Here is a 25,880-nt window from a genome sequence, read left to right on the forward strand (position 1 = left end):
GGGGATGGAGAGATGGCTTAACGGTTAAGGCGCATGCCTACGAAGCCTAAGGATCCAGGTTCGATTCCCCAAGTCCCACGTAAGCCAGATGCACACGGTGGCACATGTGTCTGGAGTCCATTTGCAGTGGCTAGAGCCCCTGGCATGTCCATTCTCTCTCTCTAATAATAAACAAATAAAAATAAATCTTTTTTAAAAAAGTAGAACAACGAAAGAAAAAGATTTCAGTATGCATTTTTAAAAAGCAGTTTTCATTTGCAAGTGACCTAAATTAAGTTCATATTGCTAAGATATCTAGTGAATATTTAAGTTTTCCCAGTTGTCTCATAAAATTTCAAAATAGTGCTGAGAATGTAACTCAATGATAGGGCTTTTGTCTGCCGCATACAAGGCCCTGGGCCATTTCCAACACTGTAAAAGGAAAACAAGCAAACAAAAAAACTTTTTTTTTTTTGAGAACTGTAGAGATGTCTTAGTGGTTAAGTGCCTGCAGAGCCTAAGGACCCCAGTTTGAGGTTCCATTCCCCAGAGTCCACGTAAGCCAGACACACAAGGTGGCGCATGTGTCTGGGGTTTGTTTGCAGTGGCTGAAGGCCCTGTCGTGGCCCCTTCTCTTTCTCTCTATCTGCCTCTTTCTCGCTTGCAAATAAATTTAAATTTTTTTTGCTTGTTTGAATTAGGATCCAAAGACATTGTAATTTTCAAATATGTCTCTTAAGTCTCTTGCAAACAATGCTCCTCTTTCAAAGAAACCTGATCATTTGTCCTATTAGAGTTCCTTGATTTTTTTTTTAAATTTATTTATTTGAGAGTGACAGACACAGAGAGAAAGACAGATAGAGGAAGAGAGAGAGAATGGGCGCGCCAGGGCTTCCAGCCTCAGCAAACGAACTCCAGACGCGTGCGCCCCCTTGTGCATCTGGCTAACGTGGGACCTGGGGAACCGAGCCTCGAACTGGGGTCCTTAGGCTTCACAGGCAAGCGCTTAACCGCTAAGCCATCTCTCCAGCCCATAGAGTTCCTTGATTTTTCAGAGTATATAATTCAGCTGTGGTATAATTTGTCATGTCCCCTTGGTCTTTGTATCACGTGTGAATTGATAGTTTGCCCTGCAGATATAATCAGTTTGGATTCTGGCCAGGTTACTTAATAGGTGCTGTACGCTTGGGAGTACTTCGAGTCTGATCTGATCTTGTGCCCCATTGAGGATCCTTTTCTAGATCCATCCATCGCTGGGTGGGGAGCATATGCGTCTGTGTATTAAGTAGGTGCACGCGAACATGTGTATGTGTACATGCATGTGTGTGTAGACCAGAGGGCAATGTGAGTGCCATTCTCAGAGAGGCCATCTGTGCCCTTTGGGTCAGGATCTCTTCTTGGTCTGGTGCTCACCAATTAGTCTAGACTGGCTGGCCAGTGAGCCCAGGTATCCGCTTGTCTGGGATTACAGGTGCATACCATCATGCCTGGCATTTTATGTGGATACAGGAGATTGAACTCAGGTCTTCATGCTTGAAAGGCAAACATTTTACTGACTGAACGATCTCCCTTGATCCACTAATATCCGCGTTCCCCCTCGGCGAGGTAGGGTGTTACTGTAGCTCAGGCTGATCTGGAATTCACTCTGTTGTCTCAGGGTTGCCTCAAACTTACAGCCATCCTCTGCCTCCTGAGTGCTGGGATTAAAGGCATGCACCACCATGCACGGCTCATTAATTTTTCTAATGTTAGATATATTTACTGGGCTACTACAGAGACAGACTTCTCAGCCATTTGATTATCCATTCATATGGTCATATAGCAAAGACAAGACTATGTTCGCTGGCTGTTGATAACATAGGCTCATGTGTTGGAACATTTGGTCCCCAACTGGTGACACTGTTTGGGGGAGGTTGTGGAATCTTTAAATGGGAGGGGGTGGGTCACTGTGAAGTCTGAGGCTCTGTCTTGCTTCTTGTCTGCTCTCTGCTTCCTGATCCACTCAGATGTGAGCTAGCCCTCACCACTACATCCTCAAACTACTTTATTTTTATTTGAGAGAGAGAGAGAGAATGGGCACACCAGGGCCTCCAGCCACTGCAAACGAACTCCAGACACATGCGCCACCTTGTGCATCTGGCTAACATGGGTCCTGGGGAATCGAACCTGGGTCCTTTGGCTTTGTAGGCAAACACCTTAACCGCTAAGCCATCCCTCCAGCCCTCAAACTACTTTAGACACCATGGCTTTCCTGCCACAGTGGGTTGTATCTCTTTAAACCTGGAACTAAAATTAATCTTTCCTCCCAACAATAAATTTGTGAAGAAATGATAGAACAAATGGGCCCTTTTCTGTAGTTAATTCTGTTACGCCCAGTTCTCAGCGCCCCCAGTGACCACCAAGGAGAACCAAACACGCATGCAAAGGCAAGGAGCTTTATTTCGGGGTGAAGCTCGGACTCTTGACTTCACCAGCGCAGTGGATCCGTACAAGAGCCCCGAGCAGCGGGGGGCAGGTTTTTTATAGGGATTTGAACAAAGAAGTAGGGAGAAGTAGGGGAATGGTTACGTGATTGGTTGATTGAAGCAGTAACTGCACTTGTATTTTTCTGATAGGCTTAGGATACTGGTGGGCAAAGCTGGTGGGCAGGGGGCTAGGGGAATTTATTGTGATTGGCTATGTGTGTTTGAGGAACTTAAGCAACTTATCTTATGACCATAGAAATGTATGGCATAAGCAATTTGTGATCTTTTTTCAGTAACTGTTAAATTCTTATTTAAACCTTGCTGGGAAACAGAAACTTAGGCCTACTGGTGACTCTGAAGCCTATCATGGCATTCCTCTGGCTCCTGAGTCCTTCAAATTCTAGGGATGTCACTAAGACGTGGTGGTGTATAAAAGATAGTTCAGCCGGGCGTGGTGGCGCACACCTTTAATCCTGGCACTTGGGAGGCTGAGGTAGGAGGATCACTGTGAGTTCGAGGCCAGCTTGAGACTAACTACATAGTGAATTGCAGGTCAGCCTGGGCTAGAGTGACCCTACCTCGAAAAACAAAACAAAACAAAACTGAATGGAAGGATTTTAAGATAAAGTTGAAGAAAAATATACTAGAAATTAAAACAACAGATACAAGAAATATCAGAAAATTAGAGGATCAACGATTGCCCAAGGATCAGCAGTGGATTGGATTAATAAAAATCTCAAAGGGGGCTGGAGAGATGGCTTAGTGGCTAAGCGCTTGCCTGTGAAGCCTGAGGACCCTGGTTTGAGGCTCCATTCCCCAGGACCCACGTTAGCCAGATGCACAAGGGGGCGCACGCGTCTGGAGTTCTTTTGCAGTGGCTGGAGGCCCTGGCGCGCCCATTCTCTCTCTCTATCTGCCTCTCTCTCTCGCTCTCTCTCTCTGCCGCTCTCAAATAAGTAAAAATAAACAAACAAACAAACAAAAATCTCAAAGAGAAAGAGGAAAAAGCGAGAGGGGAACAAAACATCAGAAAATTGGCCAAAACAGAGGATGAGCCTCCAAACAGGTAAAGCTAAGTTCCTGAAAGTGGCCGTCACACAACTGTTAGATTCCCTCCACTGTCCCTAAAGGGAAGGGCCATGAGCTCCCCAGGTCCCAGAAGACAAAAAGGCTACCGGCCACTATAAACAATGAGGAATGGCAGGTGTCCCAGAATCAAGACAACGAATGGGTCAAGTTCTGAGTGACAGATTACTTCCAACCTGGAATTCTGTGCAAAAAATAATCAGTGTGAAGGCGTCAGTCAAACACGCAAGAATTTTAAAGACTGATGTTCCTTTTCTTAGGAAGATACTGGAGATCTGTTTCACTAAAATAAGCAAGTCAAGTCACCAAGAAGGGTAATGTGGGGCTTCAGAAAACGCAAGACAGCAGGGAAGTCCCAGGTTTTAGCCACTAGGAGGCCTGCCCATTGGGGCAGGAGGGTGAGCTGGGGGATAAAGACTAAGCTAGCACCAGTAGTTTAAATTTTTTTTTTAATTTTTTTTTTATTTATTTATTTGAGAGTGACAGACACAGATAGAAAGACAGAGAGAGGGAGAGAGAGAGAATGGGTGCTCCAGGGCTTCCAGCCTCTGCAAACGAACTCCAGACGCGTGCGCACCCTTGTGCATTTGGCTAACGTGGGACCTGGGGAACCGAGCCTCGAACCGGGGTCCTTAGGCTTCACAGGCAAGTGCTTAACCGCTAAGCCATCTCTCCAGCCCACACCAGTAGTTTATATGAGCAGTTTGTGCACAAAGTGATGCTACTGAAAGGGCTTTCTTAAGACCTCTGGAACATTTGAGAAAATCAATGCTAAGAACACGCCAGACATACCGGTGAAGGAAATCAAGACAATTCAATCCAAGAAGAGCAAAAAATTGCTCAAGAAAGGAATTCTCGGACTGGAGAGACCGTTTAGCGATTACAGGCGTTTGCCTGTTAAAGCCAAAGGACTCAGGTTCAATTCCCCAGGACCCATGTAAAACCAGATGCACAGGGTGGCGCATGCATCTGGAGTTTGTTTGCAGTGGCTGGAGGCCCTGACGCACCCATTCTTAATCTCTATCTGCCTCCTTTTCTCTCAAATAAATACATAAAAATATGAAGAAAGAAAGGAATTTTCATCAGATTATGAGTGCTTTATTGACTTTCTGATAGCCATTTTCACATTTTAAGGAGCTGGAAATCAATATGGCTTACAGCATCTTACAGTCACTCTTGGCCAAACCTTGGTCCTGATGTATTTGCCGTGGCCTGGATAGGTGGGCATTATTCATGCTGTTCTTACCGGAGAGCAGCAGCCTCTTATCATGTCAGTCAAGATCACGTGAGGACTGGTATGCCAGAAAACTTTCTGTGAGCACCTCCTGGTAAGATCAAGAAAGTGTCAGGCTACATTACCTACACAAGACCATCATAATAGGAGGAAAAGATCATGACATCAAAATAAAAGAGAGACTGATCAAGAGAGGGAGGGCATATGATGGAGAATGGAGTTTCAAAGGGGAAAGTGGGGAGAGGAAGGCAATTACCATGGGATATTTTTTATAATCATGGAAGTTGTTACTTAAAAAAAAATTGAAAAGAAAAAAAAAGTGCCAGGCTAGAGAGATGGCTTAGCGGTTAAGCGCTTGCCTGTGAAGCCTCAGGACCCCGGTTCGAGGCTCTCAATTCACCAGGACCCATGTAAGCCAGATGCACATGGTGGTGTATGCATCTGGAGTTCGTTTGCAGTAGCTAGAGGTCCTGGTGTGCCCATTCTCTCTCTCTCTCTCTCTCTCTCTCTCTCTGCCTTTCTCTCAAATCAAATAAATAAACAAATTTTTTTTTTTTAAAGTGTCAATATCCAAACTTGCAGGATGGGATCATCACAGGCTTGGAAGAAAGTCTTGGGAACCAGAGTGGGCCACGGTATAGATTCCTGCCTTATGGGGGACTGGGGTAGTTCGGGGACTGCCACTCTAAATCAGATGACTACAGCAAAAAGCAAGCACTGACAGCTCTGAACCGAAAAGGATTCCGACGAGATGAGTACTGAATTTAAAGAAGGTTAAAGACACTTAAATCTGCTTACATTTTCCTTTTTTTTTTTTACATACAAAAATCAATATGTGATAAAAAACACATCGAAATAAGAGCACTTTCAATAAGTTTACATTAAAAATTTAGATAATAAAAAGCGTTTGACTGGCAGCATATTTTCTTACATGTTGCAAATCCATGGTGGCTTGCAGTCAGTGGAGTCAGAAGCACTTGAATGTAGATCAGTGAGCAAGCTTTACACATTTACAATAATATGTATGCCAATATGGATTTCTAAGGAAATATTAAATAATTACAAAGGGAGATGCAGATCCTGGGGTGAGAGAGAGAGAGATAGAAAGGTGGGAAATGTTGTTACTTGCCTAATGGCGGGTGTGAGATTGGCATATACACGTGTGATGTTGGTTCAAAAGAAAATGCAGGGCTGGAGAGATGGCTGAGCGGTTAAGCGCTTGCCTGTGAAGCCTAAGGACCCCGGTTCGAGGCTCGGTTCCCCAGGTCCCACGTTAGCCAGATGCACAAGGGGGCGCACGCGTCTGGAGTTCGTTTGCAGAGGCTGGAGGCCCTGGCGCGCCCATTCTCTCTCTCTCCCTCTATCTGTCTTTCTCTCTGTGTCTGTCGCTCTCAAATAAATAAATAAATAATTAAAAGAAAATGCATAGAAACAGCTATAAGTGGGGAGGGGCTGTGGTAGGGAAGAGGGGCTTTTTAGTAAGTTGTTTTTTTTTTTTTTTTTTTTTTGCCCAGCACTTGAGAGGCCAAGGTAGGAGGATCACTGTGAGTTCAAGGCCAGCCTGGGACTACATAGTGAACTCCAGATCAGCCTGGGCTAGAGGAGAGAAACCCTACCTCAAAAAAAAAAAAAAAAAAAAAAAGGCTATTTTTCATCTTTTTTTGTTTTGTTTTGTTTTTCAAGGTAGAGGCTCTCTGTAGCCCAAGCTGATCTGGAATTCACTATGTAGTCTCGGGGTGGCCCAAACTGACGGCGATCCACCTACCTCTGCCTCCCGAGTGCTGGGATTAAAGGCATGCGCCACCACGCCTGGCTGTTTTAACTGTACATAATTACCTTCATAAAAGTAATTTTCAAATAAAATGACTATAAAAAGTCCATTCTGCTCTGTTACCATTATAAATACACTTGTGGTGGACTTTTTTCTTTCTTCGACGTCTCTCTGTAGCCCAGGCTGATCTGGAATTCACTATGGAGTCTCAGGGTGGCCTCGAACTCACGGCGATCCTCCTACCTCTGCCTCCCGAGTGCTGGGATTCAAGGTGTGTGCCACCACGCCCAGCCGTGGTGGCCTTTTCATTCAGGGGATCTGCTCCATGTGACATAACTGCCCAGGAAGCAAGAGCTTCTGGGCACCAGCATCGGTGGTCGGCTTTGCATCATTAGTGAGGTAGTGAGTTTGTTGCTCACTGGCTTGAAGCTTGGTGACCTGGAACCAATTGCTCAACCTCACTGGAGTTGGCTTTCCTCACTTTTACATTGAGCAAAAGGCTCAATGTCGTTGTAAGGATCCGAGAGACGTGGTCAAGTCCCTGACGGTGCCTGTCCTGTTGTTGAGTGTGCAATCCTGCTGCCCAGCCCCCAACCGCTTTAGGGCCAGGCTGTCTGCCTCAGTGTGCCCCCTGTGCCTATTGCCTTCTGGATGTGGCTCCCAGTTCCTCTTTGGTCCCAGAATTCCCAAGGACTCACATGTGTTACACCCCCCTTATGCCTCTCAGCTCAGCCTCGGACCTGAGGGGTCCTGAGGGTGACAATACCTGGGCATTTCTGCCCACACGAATCCTGACTCTCAAAGGTCACCTGCCCCTCTTTAAAGTTGAAGAGAAATAGGTCCAAGCTTTGGACTGGCCTGGCCAGGACGAGGCTCCTACGCCTAACCTAAACCAGCTCCTGTGTCCGAGATCTACCAGGGTCAGCCTCCCTCTGTCCTCAGCCGCCTCGCACCTCCAAGTGTGGGTGGGCCTGATCCCGAAAGCAGACAAGAGTCCAGCAGCTCCCCTCCTCATACCTTACATCGCCCTAAAAGCCAGGACTCCGGAGCTCTGTAGGCAAAGCAGCTTTGGAAGAAATGAAATGAAGCTGAGCCGGGTGTGGTGGCGTACACCTTTAATCCCAGCACTCAGGAGGCAGAGGTAGGAGGATCACTGTGAGTTCAAGACCGGCCTGAGACTACAGAGTGAATTCCAGGTCAGCCTGAGCTAGAGCGGGACCCTACCTCGAAAAACCAAAAAAAAGAAAAAAGAAAAAAAAGATGCATGCCCATATGTACCGTGAGTGCGTGTGGTCCATTATCTAGGGGGTCTCAGGAAAGGTCATGTGGTTCATGTGAATACATGTGACTCGGCAAGGCTGTTGACATGCCAGATAAGAAGCATCGCTCTCTTTAATTTTATTTTGTTTTTATTTTGAGAGCAAGAGAGAAAGAGAAAGAAAGAGAATGGGCATGCCGGGACCTTCAGCCTGCTGTGAATGAACTCGAGATGCATGCGCCCTCTTGTGCACACGAGCGACATTGCATGCTTGAATCGCTGTGCATCTGGCTATGTGGGACCTGGAGATTTGAACGTGAGTTCTTAGGCTTCACAGGCAAGAGCCTTAACGGCTAAGCCATCTCTCCAGCCCAGCGTCGCTGTTTTTTTTTTTTGTTTGTTTGGGTTTTTTTTTTGGTGCTGTTCAGGAGGTGGGAGAGATAGGTGAAGGTGAAGGGGATCCTAGGTGGAGTCAGCTCTCTCCTGATGCCATGGGCATGGCTTACCACATGACAGAGTGGGTGAGTGAGACCCCAAGAAACTTACGAAGGGAGATAAGTGAAGGCCTGTATTTCACCCTCAGCAGTGCACAGTGGCATACCTCCTAGCGCTTAGGAGGTGGGAAGCAAAAGGAGCAAAAATTTAACATCAAGGCTGGAGAGATGGCTTAGTGATTAAGGCACTTGCCTGCAAAGCCTAAGGACCTACTTTGCCCAGACCAGTAAGCCAGATGCATAGGTTGATGCATGTATCTGGGGTTTGTTTGCAGTGGCTGGAGGCCCTGGCACACCCATTCTTTCTTTCTCTCTATTTGCCTCTCTCTCTCTCTCAAATAAATAAGTTAAATATTTTAAAAAAAAATAAGATCAGGCTGGAGAGATGGCTTAGAGGTCAAGGCGTTTGCCTGCAAAGCCAAAGGACCCAGGTTCAATTCCCCAGGCCCATGTAATCCAGATGTACAAGGTGGCGCATGTGTCTGGAGTTCATTTTCGGGGACTAGGCACACCCATATTCTCTCTCCCTCTCACTCTCTTAAATAAAGAAATGAAGTATTTTTAAAAATTAAGATCCTCTATGGCTACATATTGAGTTGGAGGTCAGCCTGGGATAGAGACCTTCTCTTTTTTTTTTTTTTTTTAATTTTTTTATTTATTTATTTGAGAGCGACAGACACAGAGAGAAAGACAGATAAAGGGAGAGAGAGAGAATGGGCGCGCCAGGGCTTCCAGCCTCTGCAAACGAACTCCAGACGTGTGCGCCCCCTTGTGCATCTGGCTAACGTGGGACCTGGGGAGCCGAGCCTCGAACCGGGGTCCTTAGGCTTCACAGGCAAGCGCTTAACCGCTAAGCCATCTCTCCAGCCCGAGACCTTCTCTTAAACAAACCAGCAGCCACTGTGTGTAGGAGCAGCAGCTGAGGTGAGACACATGACTGGCCCTGTATCCCTGAGGATAAAGAACACACACACACACACACACACACACACACACACACACACACAGAGCCTTTGGCATGGGGGAAACATCTACCAGGTACTTAGATTGTCGTCTAGAACCTCAGTATCTTCAGAGGTAAAGAGGGGGAAAAAATAACACTTTTCGGGGTTCTAATAGAAAATTAAATCTTCTGTTTCTGAGGTTTGCAAAAAAAAAAAAAAATCTAGCCTTTGGAGAGCCTCCTCCAAGGCTCCCACTCATTTTGGGGACATTTGTCCATAATGAAGGCACATTTCCCACCCCCTGCTAGGGGTTGAGTTCTGCTGAAAGCTCTTCTTGGCCATTTGTGCCCGAGCTAGGGAGATACCAAGGCAGCTGTTTGTGGATAATGGAGCCCAGGGGAGAAAGACGTGGGTTCTCCAGGCCACCTCTGCTACAAGCAGCCGGGGGAGGGTGTTGGCTGAGGAACTAACCATTGGTTAAAAGCCTGAAAGTGTGGGCTGGAGAGATGGCTTAATAGTTAAGGCACTTGCTTGCAAAAGCTGAGGACCCAGGTTTGATTCTCCAGTACCCACGTAAGCCAGATGCACAAGGTGGCACATGCATGTGGAGGTGATTTACGGTGGTTGGAGGTCCTGATACACCATTTCTCTTTCTTCCTCTGATGCTCTCTCAATAATAAATTAAAAGGGATGGCTTCGTGGTTAAGGAGTTTGCCTGCAAAGCCAAAGGACCCAGGTTCGATTCCCCAGGACCCACGTTAGCCAGATGCACAAGGGGGCGCACACGTCTGGAGTTCCTTTGCAGTGGCTGGAGGCCCTGGTGCGCCCATTCTCTCTCTCTCTCTCTCTCTCTCTCCCTCTTTCTCTGTCAAATAAATAAATACAAAATTTTTAAAAATAATTAAATTAAACTAAATTAAAAAGCATGTCTGTGGGTGAGAAAATTTTTCTTTACCTAGTAGGTCTCTCCCATGCAACAAGAGGATGCCCTACCCTTTGGGCTACCCTGACCCCATTCCCAGCTTCCTGTCTTCTTCAGACCCTGGCACCTGCTTGCCTTGATGGAGACTGACAGGAAGCAAGTCATGTGACTCCTGTGTTCCTCCTACAGGCCACAGAGTGGGCCTCCAATGAGGAAACGCGCCGCTCTTGCCAGAGCAAAGGGAAGACCGAGGTACGGGGAGGTCTCAGGGGCCCTGTTGGAAGCTTGTGTTCAGGGGTTAGAGGGGCTCCATGTGGGTATGATGTAAGATGATCTAAGGCCCCATGTGCAGGTGAGGGGACAGCAGCAATGCCTGCAGCCACCAGCTGGACCATAGATCCAGGGAGGGTATTGTAGAACCTTTCATTGGCATCCACGAGGCAGCAGTGTGGAGGAAACCCAGAGCCACACCTTCTGAGCGCTGGTCCTCCGTCCATCCCTTTCCTTCCCGTCCCAGGAGGAATGTCAGAACTACGTGCGCGTCCTGATCGTGGCCGGCCGGAAGGTGTTCATGTGTGGCACCAACGCCTTTTCCCCAGTGTGTTCCAGCAGACAGGTGGGTGTCTGGGGGGGTGCATATGGGGAGGTGTCTTACCTAGGCACACGGTCTTGGAGAGGACTGACAAATGTAGCAGGGGGCCAGAATAAAGGCTCAGTTCGGGGCTGGAGGGATGGCTTAGTGGTTAAGAAGCTTGCCTGTAAAGCCTAAGGACCCAGGTCCAATTCTCCAGGATCCACATTAGCCAGATGCACAAGGGGGCGCATGTGTCTGGAGTTTGTGGTGGCTAGAGGCCCTGATGCACCTCTCCCTCCTCTCTCCCTCTTGATGTCTCTAATAAGTAAATAAAAATAAATTAGAAAAAAATTAAACTGTTGTCATATTTTGCCTATTTGCATAAGCTTATATCTTTTAAAAATATTTTATTATCTATTTATTTGACAGAGAAAGAGAGAGAGAATGGGTGTGCCAGGGCCTCCAACCACTGCAGACGAAGTCTAGACGCATGTGCTCCCTTGTGCATCTGGCTAACATGGGTCTTGGGGAATCAAACCTGGATCCTTTGGCTTTGCAGGCAAACGCCTTAACTGCTAAGCCGTCCCTGCAGCCCAGAGAGACCTGGGGCCTCAGAAAAAAAAGACAACCCATATCCCCATTGTTTCCAGGTGGGGAACCTCAGCCGGGTTATCGAGAAGATCAACGGTGTGGCCCGCTGTCCTTATGACCCACGCCACAACTCCACAGCTGTCATCTCCTCCCAAGGGGAGCTCTACGCGGCCACTGTCATTGACTTCTCAGGTCGGGACCCAGCCATCTACCGCAGCCTGGGCAGCGGGCCTCCGCTCCGCACTGCCCAGTATAACTCCAAGTGGCTCAATGGTAAGAAAGCCAGCCCAGGGGCCAGACTCCCCTGGCTCTGAAATCCCGTCAATCCTTCTTGCTTCACACATGCGTCATCAAGGAAGAGGCCAGGACAGGGAAGGTGTCTGTCCAAAGACCAGGGGACACTGGAGATGAGCCCCAAATGAAATCTCCGATGTCCCGAGGACCCAGCACAAAAGGAAGGCAGGCTATCAAAGGAGAGAGTTGGGAATTTTGTAGGACATAAACGATTAGATGGAGGGCAGTATGAATGTCCTACCCCTTGAGGTTGAGTTCCTATGTCATATATATATATATTCGAGGTAGGGTCTCACTCTAGCCCAGGCTGACCTGGAATTCACTCTGTAGTCTCAGGGTAGCCTCGAACTCACAGCGATCCTCCTACCTCTGCCTCCCGAGTCCTGGGATTAAAGGCATGCACCACCACGCCTGGCTGTTTTTAAAAAATATTTTATTCATTTATTTATTTATTTGAGAGACAGAGAGGGGGAGAGAGAGAGAGAGTGAGGGAGAGAATGGGCACGCCAGGGCCTCAGCCACTGAAAATGAACTCAAGACGATGTGCCACCTTGTGCATCTGGCTTATGTGTGTACTGGGGGAATCGAACCTGGGTCCTTAGGCTTCACAGGCAAGGGCCTTAACTGCTAAGGCATCCCATTTCTTTCCTAGCCAGCTCTGTGGCCTTGAGTAAGTACTGCACCTTTGTATTATTCAGGGATCCCAGGACTTCGCTTATAAATTATAGTGAGGATTAAATGGGGGACCCTATATCAAGTTCTTGTGATAGTGTATGATACCTGGTGTGAACGTGTACAAAGTAGTACTTCTCGATTCACTGCGCACTGGAGGTGGGAATGTGGTTGGTTAGGCCCCCTGGGTCAGACGCCCACCTGAGAACTCTAAAGCAAGCCCAGTTCTCCCCCACTCCCTGCCTCTTTCCTGCTGGCCTAATCCCCGCCCCCCTTGTTCTTTTCCTGCTTCCTCTCACCCCCCCCCCCAAAAAAAAAGAGCCCAACTTCGTGGCAGCCTTTGACATCGGGCTGTTCACGTACTTCTTCCTTCGGGAGAACGCCGTGGAGCATGACTGTGGGCGCACCGTGTACTCTCGGGTGGCCCGCGTGTGCAAGAACGACGTGGGGGGCCGCTTCCTGCTGGAGGACACGTGGACCACGTTCATGAAGGCCCGGCTCAACTGCTCTCGGCCGGGTGAGGTACCCTTCTACTATAATGAACTGCACAGTGCCTTCCACCTGCCGGAGCAGGACCTCATCTATGGAGTCTTCACGACCAACGTGTGAGTTCACACCCTCTGCCACCCACCTTCCAGGCCATGCCAAGGCTTACCTTGGGCAGCCTTGAAGCCCGGTGGGCTTGGCAGGGCCCCCCCCCCACACACACACACACTCAGAGCCCTGGAGTGTTTGTCCATAAAGTGGGAAGGTTGGGGGGGGGGGCAGTAGAGAAGACTGTCTGGGGTGAAATGGCAGGGCCCCCAGCAGAACCCCGGGGTGACTTTGCAGGGGTCCTCCGTGCTCTCTGACAACCTTAGCCTATGGTAAACACAGGCAGAAGCATTCTAGCAATTCTGGGGCCACCTCCCACCCCGGTGGACTACAAAACCCAACCTGGGATTTGGAGCCCATTTTGTCCCCTTAGGCATGAGGAAGGGTGACCTTCCCGGAGAGGTCAGACCTTCCTCCACGGCTCCTCTGGGTGGAGGCTAACAATCAGGTGATTTGCATGTGGCCAGTGATGAATGGGCACCAGAGACCGAGGAAAGCCTTTGTAGGTCAGCAGACTGTGCAGGGCACTTTGTAAAGATGTCAAAAGTTCATGGGGAGGCGGGGGTGGGGGCTGTGGAGCTGGAGAGATGGCTTAGCAGTTAAACACTTGCTGGTGAAACCTAAAGACCCCGGTTCAAGACTGGATTCCCTAGGAGCCACGTTAGCCAGATGCACAAGGGGGTGCTACGCATCTGGAGTTTGTTTGCAGTGGCTGGAGGCCCTGGCACACCCATTCTCTCTCTCTCTCCCTCTCTCTGTATCTATCCTTTTCTGTGTCTGTCACTCTCAAATAAATTTTTAAAAAAATGAACAAAATCTCATTGGGGGTGGGCTGGAGAGATGGCTTAACAGTTAAGGCGTTTGCCTGCAAAGCCAAGTAACCCAGGTTAGATTCCCCAGGACCCACGTTAGCCAGATGCACAAGGGGGCGCACGTGTCTGGAGTTCGTTTGCAGTGGCTGGAGGCCCTGGCGCACCCATTCTCTCTCTCTGTATCTATCCTTTTCTTTGTCTGTCACTCTCAAATAAATAAAAAAATGAACAAAAGCTAGTGGGGGGTAGGCTGGAGAGATGGCTTAGCGGTTAAGCGCTTGCCTGTGAAGCCTGAAGGCCCCGGTTCGAGGCTCAATTCCCCAGGACCCACGTTAGCCAGATGCACAAGGGGGCGCACGCGTCTGGAGTTCGTTTGCAATGGCTGGCGTGCCCACTCTCCTCTCTCTCTCTCTCTCTCTCTCTCTCTCCCTCTCTGTCTCTTTCTCTCTCTCCCTCTCCCTCTTTCTCTCTCTGTCTGTCACTCTCAAATACATAAATAAAAAGTAAAATAAAAAGCTCGTGGGCTGCACAATGGTGTCTGCTTACCTCAAGGTCCACGTAGCAGGCGTTGGATGGGAGCCAGGCTGGCTATAGAAAGGACAGTCTGAGGGGATGGGCAGGGATGAGGGTAAGGCTGGCCAGCAGCAAAAGAGGGGCCATCTGGGCTAGCAGGGAAGGCATATGGCACAGCTCACACAGGCTGTGGGCTGAAAACTGGCAGACCATGGCTTTCAGCACGGTGTATGGCCGGAAGCAGAGGGCAGAGGCAGCCGGAGAAGCTTCAAGGGGAAAGGGTAACATAGTTTATTTATTGCGTAACTCCTCCGTGCCAGGTGCTTGCCTTGGTGGGGGGCTCGGCAATCGTGAGCCAAAGCAGCTGTAGCTCTCTGTCTTTAAGGAGATGACATTCTGGAGCATTCTAAGAGAGGGGAAGGACATTGACTAATCTGTTTTAACCATGGCAGCCGCTGTGAAGGGAGAGGCGATGGTCAGAGACTTCCTGTAGGATGTGAGGGTCTCTGGATGCAGGGTGCAGGGTACAGAGGGCTTTCCCTACCCAGGGAATAACCTGTGGAAAGCTTCAGGTGGGAAGAAACGTTTTAGGCACTAAGGATGAACCAGGGCAGCAGGCGTTTTGAGGGTGAGGAGCAAGACTGGAGAGGAGGTTAAAGGGAAGATGGTGTCCTCCCGGTCTTGCAGATGGCTCTTGTTTGTTTGTTTGTTTTAAATATTTTATTTTACTTGAGGGGGGCAGAGACAGAGCATGGGCATACCAGGGCCTTCAGTCACTGCAAACAAACTCCAGCCGCATGCGCCGCCTTGTGCATCTGGCTTATGTGGGTCCTGGGGAATCGAACCAGGGTTCTTTGGCTTCTCAGGCAAGCAAGCGCTTTAACCGCTAAGCCATCTCTCCAGCCCACACGCTCAGGTTTTTGGTCTTTACCTGAAGGGCAAGAAGTTATTGGAGAACTTGAAGCAGACCAGCTTGAAAGTGCTTAGTTACTGTGGCTGCTGCGTGCAGAATGGATTATGAGCCTACACAGCCTGAAACCAGGCAGCAAGGGAGGGCAATAGACACGTTTGGGAGAGGGGGACAAAACGCAGAGACGAGACCTGGACACGCGGATGTGACTGTGTCCTCTCTGTGAGCCATGAGCTGCCCACTTGGGCTGACATGTGGTTCTGGGACTCAGAGCTTTATATCTGGCTCTGTGTGTGTGGGGGGTTGGATGTTCCAGGCTGCAGCATAAACCGGTGGTTTGGGGACCAGCTGTTTAAAACACTCAGAAATCAGAACAGACCGGAATCAAGTATTAGGGTATACCGAATTTAGTTTCGATTAAGTATTGTTTCATAAAACTTCAGTATGGAGGTGATGTAAACTATATTCCGTAAACGTGGAGCCCATGGGTGAACATGGGCAGCAGGTCCTTCCCAGGGTGAGGTGAGGCAGAGGTGAGGATCACCTCTCCTTCTGAGGCACCCCCTAAGTTGGGAGGCAGGGCATGACATCAGCCTGTGGGGCTCCCCAGGGGAGTGTGGAGGCTCACAGGGAGGGCTGCCTCCCACCGTCTCTTGCCTTTCAGAAACAGCATCGCCGCTTCAGCTGTGTGCGCCTTCAACCTCAGTGCCATCTCCCAGGCTTTCAATGGCCCGTTTCGTTACCAGGAGAACCCCAGGGCTGCCTGGCTCCCTATTGCCAACCCCATCCCCAATTTCCAGGTATCGCTCTGCCCCCCGCCCCACGACCAGCAACAAGCCGACTCTAAACTGCTTAGCAAGCGCCCGCTATTACCAGGCCTGTCGTCTTATTATTCTATGATGGGTCCTTTAAGACTGAGAAACAGGAGATATGAGAGAGGGAGAGCCGGGGAGCCTGCTCTGAACTATCGCTAAATGTGACCCCCACACCTCCAGAGGAGCACCTCAGTTCTACACAGGGGAACTGTGGCCAGACTTGAGGGATTTTGGCTACAGATTGTTCACAAAATATCCGGCATGTCCCTGGCGTGGTGGCGCACGCCTTTAGTCTCAGCACTTTAGGAGGCAGAGGTAGGAGGATCACTGTGAGTTCAAGGCCACCCTGGGACTACAGAGTGAATTCCAGGTCAGCCTGGGCTAGAGCGAGACCCTACCTGGCAGGGAGGAGGGGGAAGAATATCTGGCATATCTGGTTCTAATCTCAGGGCTGCCAGGGGTCAGGGCTTTCGTGGGTACACGAGGGGACAGAGGTGGCTGTTGGCAACTTTGCTGTCCACTCCGGAGCTGGGAAAGACCTCAGGTTTTGCAGCCCAGCAATTCTGGTCCGGATCTAGCCTGTCGCCTGTGTGACATGATGCATCACCCAACTTCCTTGAAACTCTTTTTCCTTATTCGGAACTAAGAATAACGCAGCATTAGGTCTTAATGTCACAGATCCATGCAAACGTTATGGTGCTCCATGAAAGGTGACTGCCTCCCGGCTTTGGACCAGAGCTGGAAAGGTTACAGGACAGGGCCAACAGACTCCGGCCCAGTTTGGGTACCAGCCCCCTATGAAACAGCCTAGAATCGCAAGACACTGTCCACATCCCAGCGATTCATCTGGAGTTAGGCCAGATGCCTTGGTCCTTGCCGTCCCCGTACCCCGGCCCTCCGCAGGACCCTCCTACCCCATCTTCCCAGCCTCAGTTCCTCTTAATTCAAAAAAAAAAAAAAAAAGACAGGTGGGGAGGATCATGATCATTTCCTGGAACCGGCTCAGGGGGCTCAGCGGGGATGCTAGTTGGGGGACCTCTTGGGTGAGAAGAGGCTGGGCACGCGTGACCCCCGCTCCCCCACGGCAGTGTGGCACCCTGCCGGAGACCGGGCCCAACGAGAACCTCACCGAGCGCAGCCTGCAGGATGCCCAGCGGCTCTTCCTGATGAGCGAGGCGGTGCAGCCGGTGAGCCCGGAGCCCTGCGTCACCCAGGACAGCGTGCGCTTCTCGCACCTCGTGGTGGACCTCGTGCAGGCCAGGGACACCCTGTACCACGTGCTCTACATCGGCACGGGTGAGCCGGCCCAACCCCAGGAGACGACGACCACGGAGGGCCGGGAGGTGTGTGTTTGGGGTGGGGGGGAGCTGTGAGCTCCAGTAGCTTTCAAGGTCGCCCTGCGTCTGGTCTGGTCGCAGAGTCCGGCACCATCCTCAAGGCGCTGTCCACCGGCAGCCGCAGCAGCTGCTACCTGGAGGAGCTGCACCCGCTGCCGCCCGCCCGCCGCGAGCCGCTGCGCAGCCTGCGCATCCTGCACAGCGCGCGCGCGCTCTTCGTGGGCCTGAGCGACGGCGTGCTGCGGGTCCCGCTGGAGAGGTGCGCCGCCTACGGCAGCCGGGGGTAAGCGGGGGCGGCGGGCACGGAGGTTGGGGGTGGGTGGGGTGGGGGTGTTGGTGGTGGTGCATACGCCCGGAGGCTCTGGCGAGATTGGCTCAGGGACCCAAGGTTCGATTCTCCAGGGCCCACGTAAGCCCAGCTGCGCAAGGTGGTGTGCATGCGTCTGGAGGTCCTTTGCAGTGGCTGGAGGCCCCCACCCCCACCCCCCCGGTGCGCCCATTCTTTCTGTTTCTCTTTCTCTCTCTCTCAAATAAATAAATAAGAATAAAAGTTGCCGGGCGTGGTGGCACACGCCTTTAATCCCAGCACTCGGGAGGCAGAGGTAGGAGGATCGCTGAGAGTTCGAGGCCACCCTGAGACTACATAGTGAATTCCAGGTCAGACTGAGCCAGAGTGAGACCCTACCTCGAAAAACCAAAAAAAAAAAAAAAAAAAAAGTACTTAAAAAAAAAAAAGATATGCAGAGCCAGGTGATGGTGGTGCACGCCTTTAATCCCACTACTCGGGAGGCAGAGGTAGGAGGATCCCCGTGAGTTTAAGGCCACCCTGAGACTACATAGTGAATTCCAGGTCAGCCTGGGCAACAGCGAGCCCCTACCTAGGAAAACAAGAGAGAGAGAGAGAGAGAGGGACAGGGAGAGAAACAGAAAGACATGTAGCTTTGGGGCTGGAGAGATGGCTTAGAGGTTGAGACGCTTGCCTGCAAAGCCAAAGGACCCAGGTTTGATTCTCCAGTACCCATGAAAACCAGGTGCACAAGGTGAGGCATGCTTCTGGAGTTTGTTTGCAATGACTAGAGGCTGTGGTGTGCCCATTCTTTCTCTTTTTCTATCTCTAACAAATAAATAAATAATATTTTTAAAGAGAGATGCAGCTTTGGGGCTAGAGAGATGGTTTAGCAGTCAAGACGCTTGCCTGCAAAACCAAAAGACCCAGGTTCGATTCCCCAAGACCCACATAAGCCAGATGCACAAGATGGTGCATGCCTCTGAAGTTTGCAATGCCTGGAGGCCCTGGTCTGCCCATTCTCTCTCCCAAATAAATAAAGTTATTGAAAAAGAGAGTGAGAGATGCAACTTTGGAGTCAGGGCCACTGCAAATCTCTAGGTGTGTGCTTTAGGATAAGTCACTTAACCTCCCTGAACTTTGTTTTTTGCCTCCTAAAACATCTTCAAGGGTGTGTGTGTGTGTGTGTGTGTGTGTGTGTGTACATCTGCTTAAAGTTGGGGGAATTACACGCTTAGCGAGAGTTCTGGCTATGTTTGTGTATAGTTCTGTCTGACAGCCATCTCTACTTCACTTGACTTCCTCAGAGGCCCTTCAGTTCCTTGCCTTTGAAAGCGGCAGCTCTTCTTACCTGGGCAGGTGTTCAAGACAAGCCTAAGTCTTTCTCTCTGAGACAGACAGGCCTGGGTGGTAAAAATTGGCTCTTCACAGATGCACAAGGTGGTGCAGGCATCTGGAGTTTGCAGCTGCTAAAGACCCTGGGGCACCCATTCTTTCCTGGTCTCTGTCTTTGTCTCTCTCTCTCTCCTTGCAAATAAATAAATAAAATATATGTTAAAAAAAATTGGCTCTTCAGGCTATAGCTTCAAGTAGAGTCGCAGACTTGACAGAAGTGACCCCAGTCTTAAAGGGGAAAACCGGAGCCAAATGGAAATGGGTCCCAGACTCCTCAGCCTTGAGGCCCAGGCTCCGCATCCCTTTCCTTTGCCCATTCTTCGAGAGTTGGCATGGCCACCCGCGTTCCATGGCCTTTGCAACCCAGTCCTCCTGGTGGTGCCATCTGTCCTTGGGATTTGGGAGACAAATGGGATTCGTGCTGCCAAAGGCTGTTCTCTGGGTGTACTGGAAGCCGGACAGGAGCCAGAGGAGGCAAGGGCATGGTGAGGCAGCCAAGGAGGCTGGAGTGGGCTGCCACCGGAGCTCCCCTGAACCCCCACATATGACAGTGTCGGGCCACACACACACACATCTACGACGCCCTGCTGTGGACAGGACCCTGTGTAGAGCTGTTAGTGTGAGAGAAGGCCTGTGTGACTAGACATTGATACCTAACCCCCGCCCCCCCGGCATCCCCCACATATCTGGTTAGGGACAGAAACCTCCACCCGGAGCTGCCGTTGTGAGAAGGACATAATCAGACACATCTGGGGACACCCCCCCCCCCCGGCCGCCTGTGTGACTTGGAAGCAGGTTCCTAACCCTTTTAGAGCTTCAATTCTCTTGCCAGGAAGTTGGGGGTGGGGTGGAGTTTATCGGCACAAATGATGTTTAATTCAGGCGGAGTTGTAAAAGGTTGGGCCTGGTACTCATGATCATAAATGGTAGTTAATATCTTTACTCGGCTTTTATTTCATCAGTTGCTTTTAGGAGTCTAGCCCCCCGCCCTTGCTACCCCCAGCCTCTTGGGCTCTCCAGAGGCTCAGAATCAGACAGCTCTGTTTGGGCACAAAGCCCTGGCTATCTGCTGACAGCAATTCCATCACCTCTGTGTCCTCCTTTGGCATGCGTATTGTCATTAATCTATTCATATGTGCCTCATTCTCCAAGAGGTTATAAATCCTTAAAGGCAAACCCAGTGGCCCAGTATTTTTTTTTTTAAATAGTCCACCAGTCAGCCCTGTCCAGCACAGGCTCACAGTGGCCTTCTGCCCAGGACTGGGGCTTCATTCAGTTGACTGATTATTTGGCCTGAGAGGAAGCCGGTAGAGGAGAGGCATGGTGAATGGGCCTGGAAAGTGGACTGAGGCCAGCTGACAATGCCAAGGGAGGAGTCTGACTTGAACCCTGTGGTTGTGGCGGAACGGGGGGGGGGGGTAGGGGGGGCGCGGTCTCTGGCTGCGTAAAAACATGTTTCGTGGGACTGACCAGACGGTGGCCAGCGGCAGCGTCGTGGGGCAGGTTGAGATCTGAGAAAAGCTAGTGTGATTCTAGCCCAGTATGAAGACCCTGTGTCAGCAGTGGAATGAGAGGAAGAGGTCCCGGGACACGTCCCCACTCCCAGGGTCCAGCGGAGGGCTGGGGAGCTGCCTTAGTGTACCTAACACGCCCCCGCGCTGGAGCAGAGGAGCAGGAGGTCAGCTTGGAGTCCGGTGTCCTGAGTCTGGGATGGGAACCCTCAAGTTGCACAGTCCTTTGTAATTTCCCACGTTTGGGATAGGAGCTCCTGAAGTGTACAGGAATGACCCCGTTATGAAGCGCTAGGTGGATCCACAAATGACAGCCTATGAGGGCGCGTTATTGTAAGGCTAACAAAATGACACAAGCGAGTGTGTACCAAGCTGAGCACTCCAGGTATCTGGGAGCAGCTGCTGTGTATCAGAGTTAGTGCCCGAGACATCTCACGTTTGTGTCCTCGTTTCTTCCAAACTTGGCAGGAGGGGCCAGGCGTGGTGGCGCACGCCTTTAATCCCAGCTCGCCCCTGCCCATGAGATCAGGGGAGGCCCACACGCAATGGCATCTCCTCCTAACAAGGTTCTTGTGCCTGGGCTGTCATAAGTAATGCCATTTCTACCCTGGACAGCTCCCGTGGTGAGCCTGAATCCTCCAGTTAACTACAACGCCCACTATCCATCTCTGTCCAGCTTGTGGGCCTGTAGAAAGAACCCGTTCTCTTTTGTAATGGCTGCTTGAGACAGAGCAGTAAAAAGACATGGTGATATATTGCTGGCCTGACATCTCCTTTCTATGAAAAGAACTCTAACTTGTCTCCCCTTTCTAAGGTCACAGGCCACTTTCACTCTCTTTAGCTTGGAGCTTTCATTGTCTTCAGAGCATGTTCCCTGTTCTGTCAGCTTTGAAGTGGCCTCTGGCCCAAAGGCAGTGAGTGTGGATCCACTTGATCCAAGGGCGTAGTGATCTCCGTTAGTTGCTCACAGGAGGAGGACATAGACCCTGGACCCATGAAGTCTCAAAAGCCCCTCATATTACCAGGGACAGGGGCAGAGCAGGCTGTCACAGGCTGGGAAAACAAGGCTTGGGACCCTGATAAAAGTGGCCCTGGAACCATAGTTCCCAACCATGGCTACTCACTGGAGTCACTTGGGGAGTTTAAAGATTCTAATGCATGAGCCGTTTCCAGCCCCAAAGGCTAGATGCTTGCAGGCTTTTTGTTCTGTGTGCTTAAGCATTTGCAATGATGCCCAGGAGATTGCAGTTTGCACTCAAGACTGGAAACTATTGATTTAGCACTGATGAGACCCATCTAGAACTCCTTTGCTTTAGCCGGGCATGGTAGCGCACGCCTTTAATTCCAGCACTCAGGAGGCAGAAATAGGAAGATCGCCGTGAGTTCGAGGCCACCCTGAGACTACATAGTGAATTCCAGGTCAGCCTGGGCTAGAGAAAAAAGAAAAAAGAAAAAGAAGAAGAAATAGAAATCTTTTGCTTTAGCCTTGCATAAGCTGATTCAAATTTTTGATCCTTGCCTGGCATGGTGGCATATGCCTTTAATCCCAGCACTCACGAGGCAGAGGTAGGATGATTGCCATGAGTTCGAGGCCACCCTGAGACTACATACTTAATTCCAGGTCAGCCTACCTCAAAAAAAAATTTTGATCTTTAACCATCTTCTCTGTTGGCACACCATTTGTTTTCTGCTGGATAGAATCTTATTTTGTTGTTATTATCTACCACAATCATGGCTAATTCTTTTTTTTTTTTAAATTCTTTTTGTTCGTTTTTACTTATTTGAGAGTGACAGAGAGAGAGAGAGAGAGAGAGAGAGAGAAAGAGGGAGAGAGAGAGAATGGGCGCACCAGGGCCTCCAGCCACTGCAAACAAGCTCCAGACGCGTGCGCCCCCTTGTGCATCTGGCTATCGTGGGTCCTGGGGAATTGAGCCTTGAACCGGGGTCATTAGGCTTTGCAGGCAAATACCTTAACAGCTACGACATTTTCCCCCAGCCTGGACAGGTCTTTTATTTATTTATTTGTTTATTTATTTACTTACTTTGGGTTTTCAAGGTAGGGTCTCATTCTAGTCCAGGCTGACCTGGAACTCACTATGTAGTCTCAGGGTGGCCTCAAATTCACGAAGATCCACCTACCTCCTTCACCAGAGAGTGCTGGGATTAAAGGCGTGCACCACCAAGCCCGGCTAATTATTTTTTAACTTTTTAAAAAAATATTCTATTTTATTTATTTTTCTGGTTTTTAAAAATATTTTTATTTATTTATTTGAGAGCGACAGACACAGAGAGAAAGACAGAGGGAAAGAGAGAGAATGGGGGCGCCAGGGCTTCCAGCCTCTGCAAACGAACTCCAGATGCGTGCCCCCCCTTGTGCATCTGGCTAACGTGGGACCTGGGGAATTGAGCCTCGAACCAGGGTCCATAGGCTTCACAGGCAAGCGCTTAGCCGCTAAGCCATCTCTCCAGCCCTATTTTTTAACCTTTTATTGACAACCTCCATAAATATATACAATGTACTCCAATCATAATACCCTTCCATCACTCTTCTTTGTCCCCCTACCCCCTCACTAAACACCGTCTTTCCAACTAGTCTCTCTTCTATTTTGATGTTTTATGTGTTTCTCCTTTTTTTTTTTTTTGAGGGGGGGTGTTTCGAGGTAGGGTCTCACTCTAGCCCAGGCTGACCTGGAATTAACTGTGTAACTCTATAGTCTCAGGGTGACCTCGAACTCACGGCGATCCTCTTATCTCTGCCTCCCAAGTGCTGGGATTAAAGGTGTGCGTCACCACGCCTGGTTTTCTATTTTTCTTTTTTTTTTTTTTAATTTTTTTTTATTTATTTATTTGAGAGCGACAGACACAGAGAGAAAGACAGATAGAGGAAGAGAGAGAGAATGGGCGCGCCAGGGCTTCCAGCCACTGCAAACGAACTCCAGACGCGTGCGCCCCCTTGTGCATCTGGCTAACGTGGGACCTGGGGAACCGAGCCTCGAACCGGGGTCCTTAGGCTTCACAGGCAAGCGCTTAACCGCTAAGCCATCTCTCCAGCCCTTTGTTTTGTTTTTTGAGGCAGGGTCTTCCTTTAGCCCAGGCTGACTTGGAATTCACTATGTAGTCTCAGGGTGGTTTCAGGTTCACACCGATCGATCCTTCTACCTCTACCTCCCGAATGCTGGGATTAAAGGTGTGCCACCACAGCTGACCCCCTCCCCTGGACCCCGGCCCACCCATAGTATGCATGTCTTGGGCTGGAAAGCCACAGCTGCTGTGAGGTCAGAAACCCACCCTCCACCACGTGTGTGGAAGACAACATTCCTAAGCACTAGCTTCCTGCTTTGGCTCTTACATTCTTTCTGCTACCTCTTTCTCAATTGTTCCAGAACCTTGGAAGGATGTAATAGAGATGTCTCTTTTAGTGCTGAACACTCAACTTGTCACTTTTTCTCATCACTTTGGCTCATTCTTTTTTGTTCAGTTCATTTATGTTGCTTAGAACTGGGGGGATGGCTTAGCAGTTAAGGCATTTGCCTGCAAAGCTAGAGGACCCAGGATTGATTCCCCAGGACCCACGTTTGGCCAGATGCACAAGGTGGCTCATGCGTCTGGAGTTCGTTTGCAGTGGCTGTAGGCCCTGGCGTGCCCATTCTCTCTCTCCCTCTTTCTCTCTGTCAAATAAATAAATAAATAAATAAATAAATAAATAAATAAATAAATAAGTAAGTAAGTAAGTAAGTAAGTAAGTAGGGCTGGAGAGATGGCTTAGCGGTTAAACGCTTGCCTGTGAAGCCTAAGGACCCGGTTCGAGGCTTGACTCCCCAGGACCCATGTTAGCCAGATGCACATGGGGGCGCATTTGTCTGGAGTTCGTTTGCAGTGGCTGGAGCCCTGGCATGCCCATTTTCGCTCTCTCTCTCTTTCTCTTTGCCTCTCTGTCTGTCACTCTTAAATAAATAAATTAATTAATTAAAAAAATAAATAGATGCATTTGTTGCTTATAAAGCACCCCATCGGGTTCCTCTTGGGTTTGATACCCTTTCCTGGAGGTAATAAACTCAATCGTGGGCTCTCCTGTGTTCTAATTGGTTAAATTTGCTCGCAGTCTTCTTGATCCAAATGTCAGACAGTGGGCAGAGTTTCAAAGTCACAGGTTGCCTGCACTCCGTGGTTTTGCACCCCACGAAATCCAGTTTGATGGATTCTGCTGACGAGGCACCCTCAAATCAAACTGCTGATCCCAGAGGAAAATTTGAACACACTTAAATTGTCCGACTTATACAACCTGTCCTGGAATGAGCCAAGTAGAAACAGATTTACTTAACAACAGCTGAGCGAATGCCCTGGGTTCCCACGTGGGTCACAGTGTGCTCACTGCGGTCCAGCACGGACCTCACCTTATACAAGATCATGAGTCACCTGGAACGGGGGCCAGCACTGTCTTCTCCCACTCCTTTCTTTCCTGTCTTCTTTGTAAAGTCTTTCACGTGATCTCTGTCTCTCTTGTCTTCTGATGTCTGACATGATCTACTGCATTCACTGAATATAAGGAACTCACAGGGCTGGGGAGACAATGGCTCAGCAGTTAAAGATGTTTACTTGCAAAGCCTGCCAACCCAGGTTCGATTCCCTAGTACCCACATAAAGCCAGTTACACAAATCGGCACATGCACCTGGAGTTTATTTGCAATGGCAAGAGGCTCTGGCGTTCTCTCTCTCTCTCTTCCCTTGTAAATTATATATATGTGTGTGTGTGAAAAAGAACCCACAGTAGCGTGGTGTGATGGTTTGTGCCTGTAATCCCAACAGTGAGGCGTCTTGAGGCAAGAGGATTACTATGAGTTGGAAGCCAGTTTGTACTGCATAGTTCCAGGCCAGGTTACAGAGACCCTATCTCTAAAACTACATTTAAAAAATAGCTTATTTAGGGCTGGAGAGATGGCTTAGCGGTTAAGCATTTGCCTGTGAAGCCTAAGGACCCCGATTCGAGGCTCGATTCCCCAGCACCCACGTTGGCCAGATGCACAAGGGGGCGCACACATCTGGAGTTTGTTTTCAGTGGCTGGAGGCCCTGGCACACCCATTCTCTCTCTCTCTCTATTTGCCTCTTTCTCTCTGTCTATCACTCTCAAATAAATAAAATAAACAACAAAAAAATGTTTTCAAAATAGCTTACTTATAGGTGACATGTGACTATCTCTAAAGCCTTAAGAGAGAATAAGAATTCCATCTTGGAGACACAAAAAGCAGTGACCTTGGACTTGGGTCTTTGGCCCTCACCATCCTTGGTCCCCTTGGTCACTGGGGAAATCCTTCTGCAAGCTCACATAATGCTGTGAACTCTTCCACCTGTCTTCTCAGCCTTCTTTGTAGTCAGTTCTTGAGGCCTCTTTTGTTTCCTGACCTCCAATTTCTCTCTTTCTCTG

At 49.5% G+C, this 25,880-nt stretch overlaps 1 protein-coding gene across 5 annotated transcripts in view; it reads left to right on the forward strand.

Moving 5' to 3' along the window:
- Sema5b (semaphorin 5B) overlaps window positions 1-25,880 on the forward strand; it is a 165,260-nt gene that overhangs the window by 130,193 nt on the left and 9,187 nt on the right. For all 5 annotated transcript variants that reach the window (XM_045148307.1, XM_045148311.1, XM_045148308.1 and 2 more), the window contains exons 5-11: window positions 10,343-10,405; window positions 10,671-10,769; window positions 11,378-11,591; window positions 12,604-12,889; window positions 15,778-15,913; window positions 17,017-17,224; window positions 17,347-17,548. In XM_045148307.1, coding sequence (XP_045004242.1) covers window positions 10,343-10,405; window positions 10,671-10,769; window positions 11,378-11,591; window positions 12,604-12,889; window positions 15,778-15,913; window positions 17,017-17,224; window positions 17,347-17,548 — 1,208 coding nt within the window. The remainder of the gene's footprint in view (window positions 1-10,342; window positions 10,406-10,670; window positions 10,770-11,377; window positions 11,592-12,603; window positions 12,890-15,777; window positions 15,914-17,016; window positions 17,225-17,346; window positions 17,549-25,880) is intronic.

This window comes from Jaculus jaculus, chromosome 4 (assembly GCF_020740685.1).
Source record: "Jaculus jaculus isolate mJacJac1 chromosome 4, mJacJac1.mat.Y.cur, whole genome shotgun sequence".
Lineage (NCBI taxonomy): Eukaryota > Metazoa > Chordata > Mammalia > Rodentia > Dipodidae > Jaculus > Jaculus jaculus.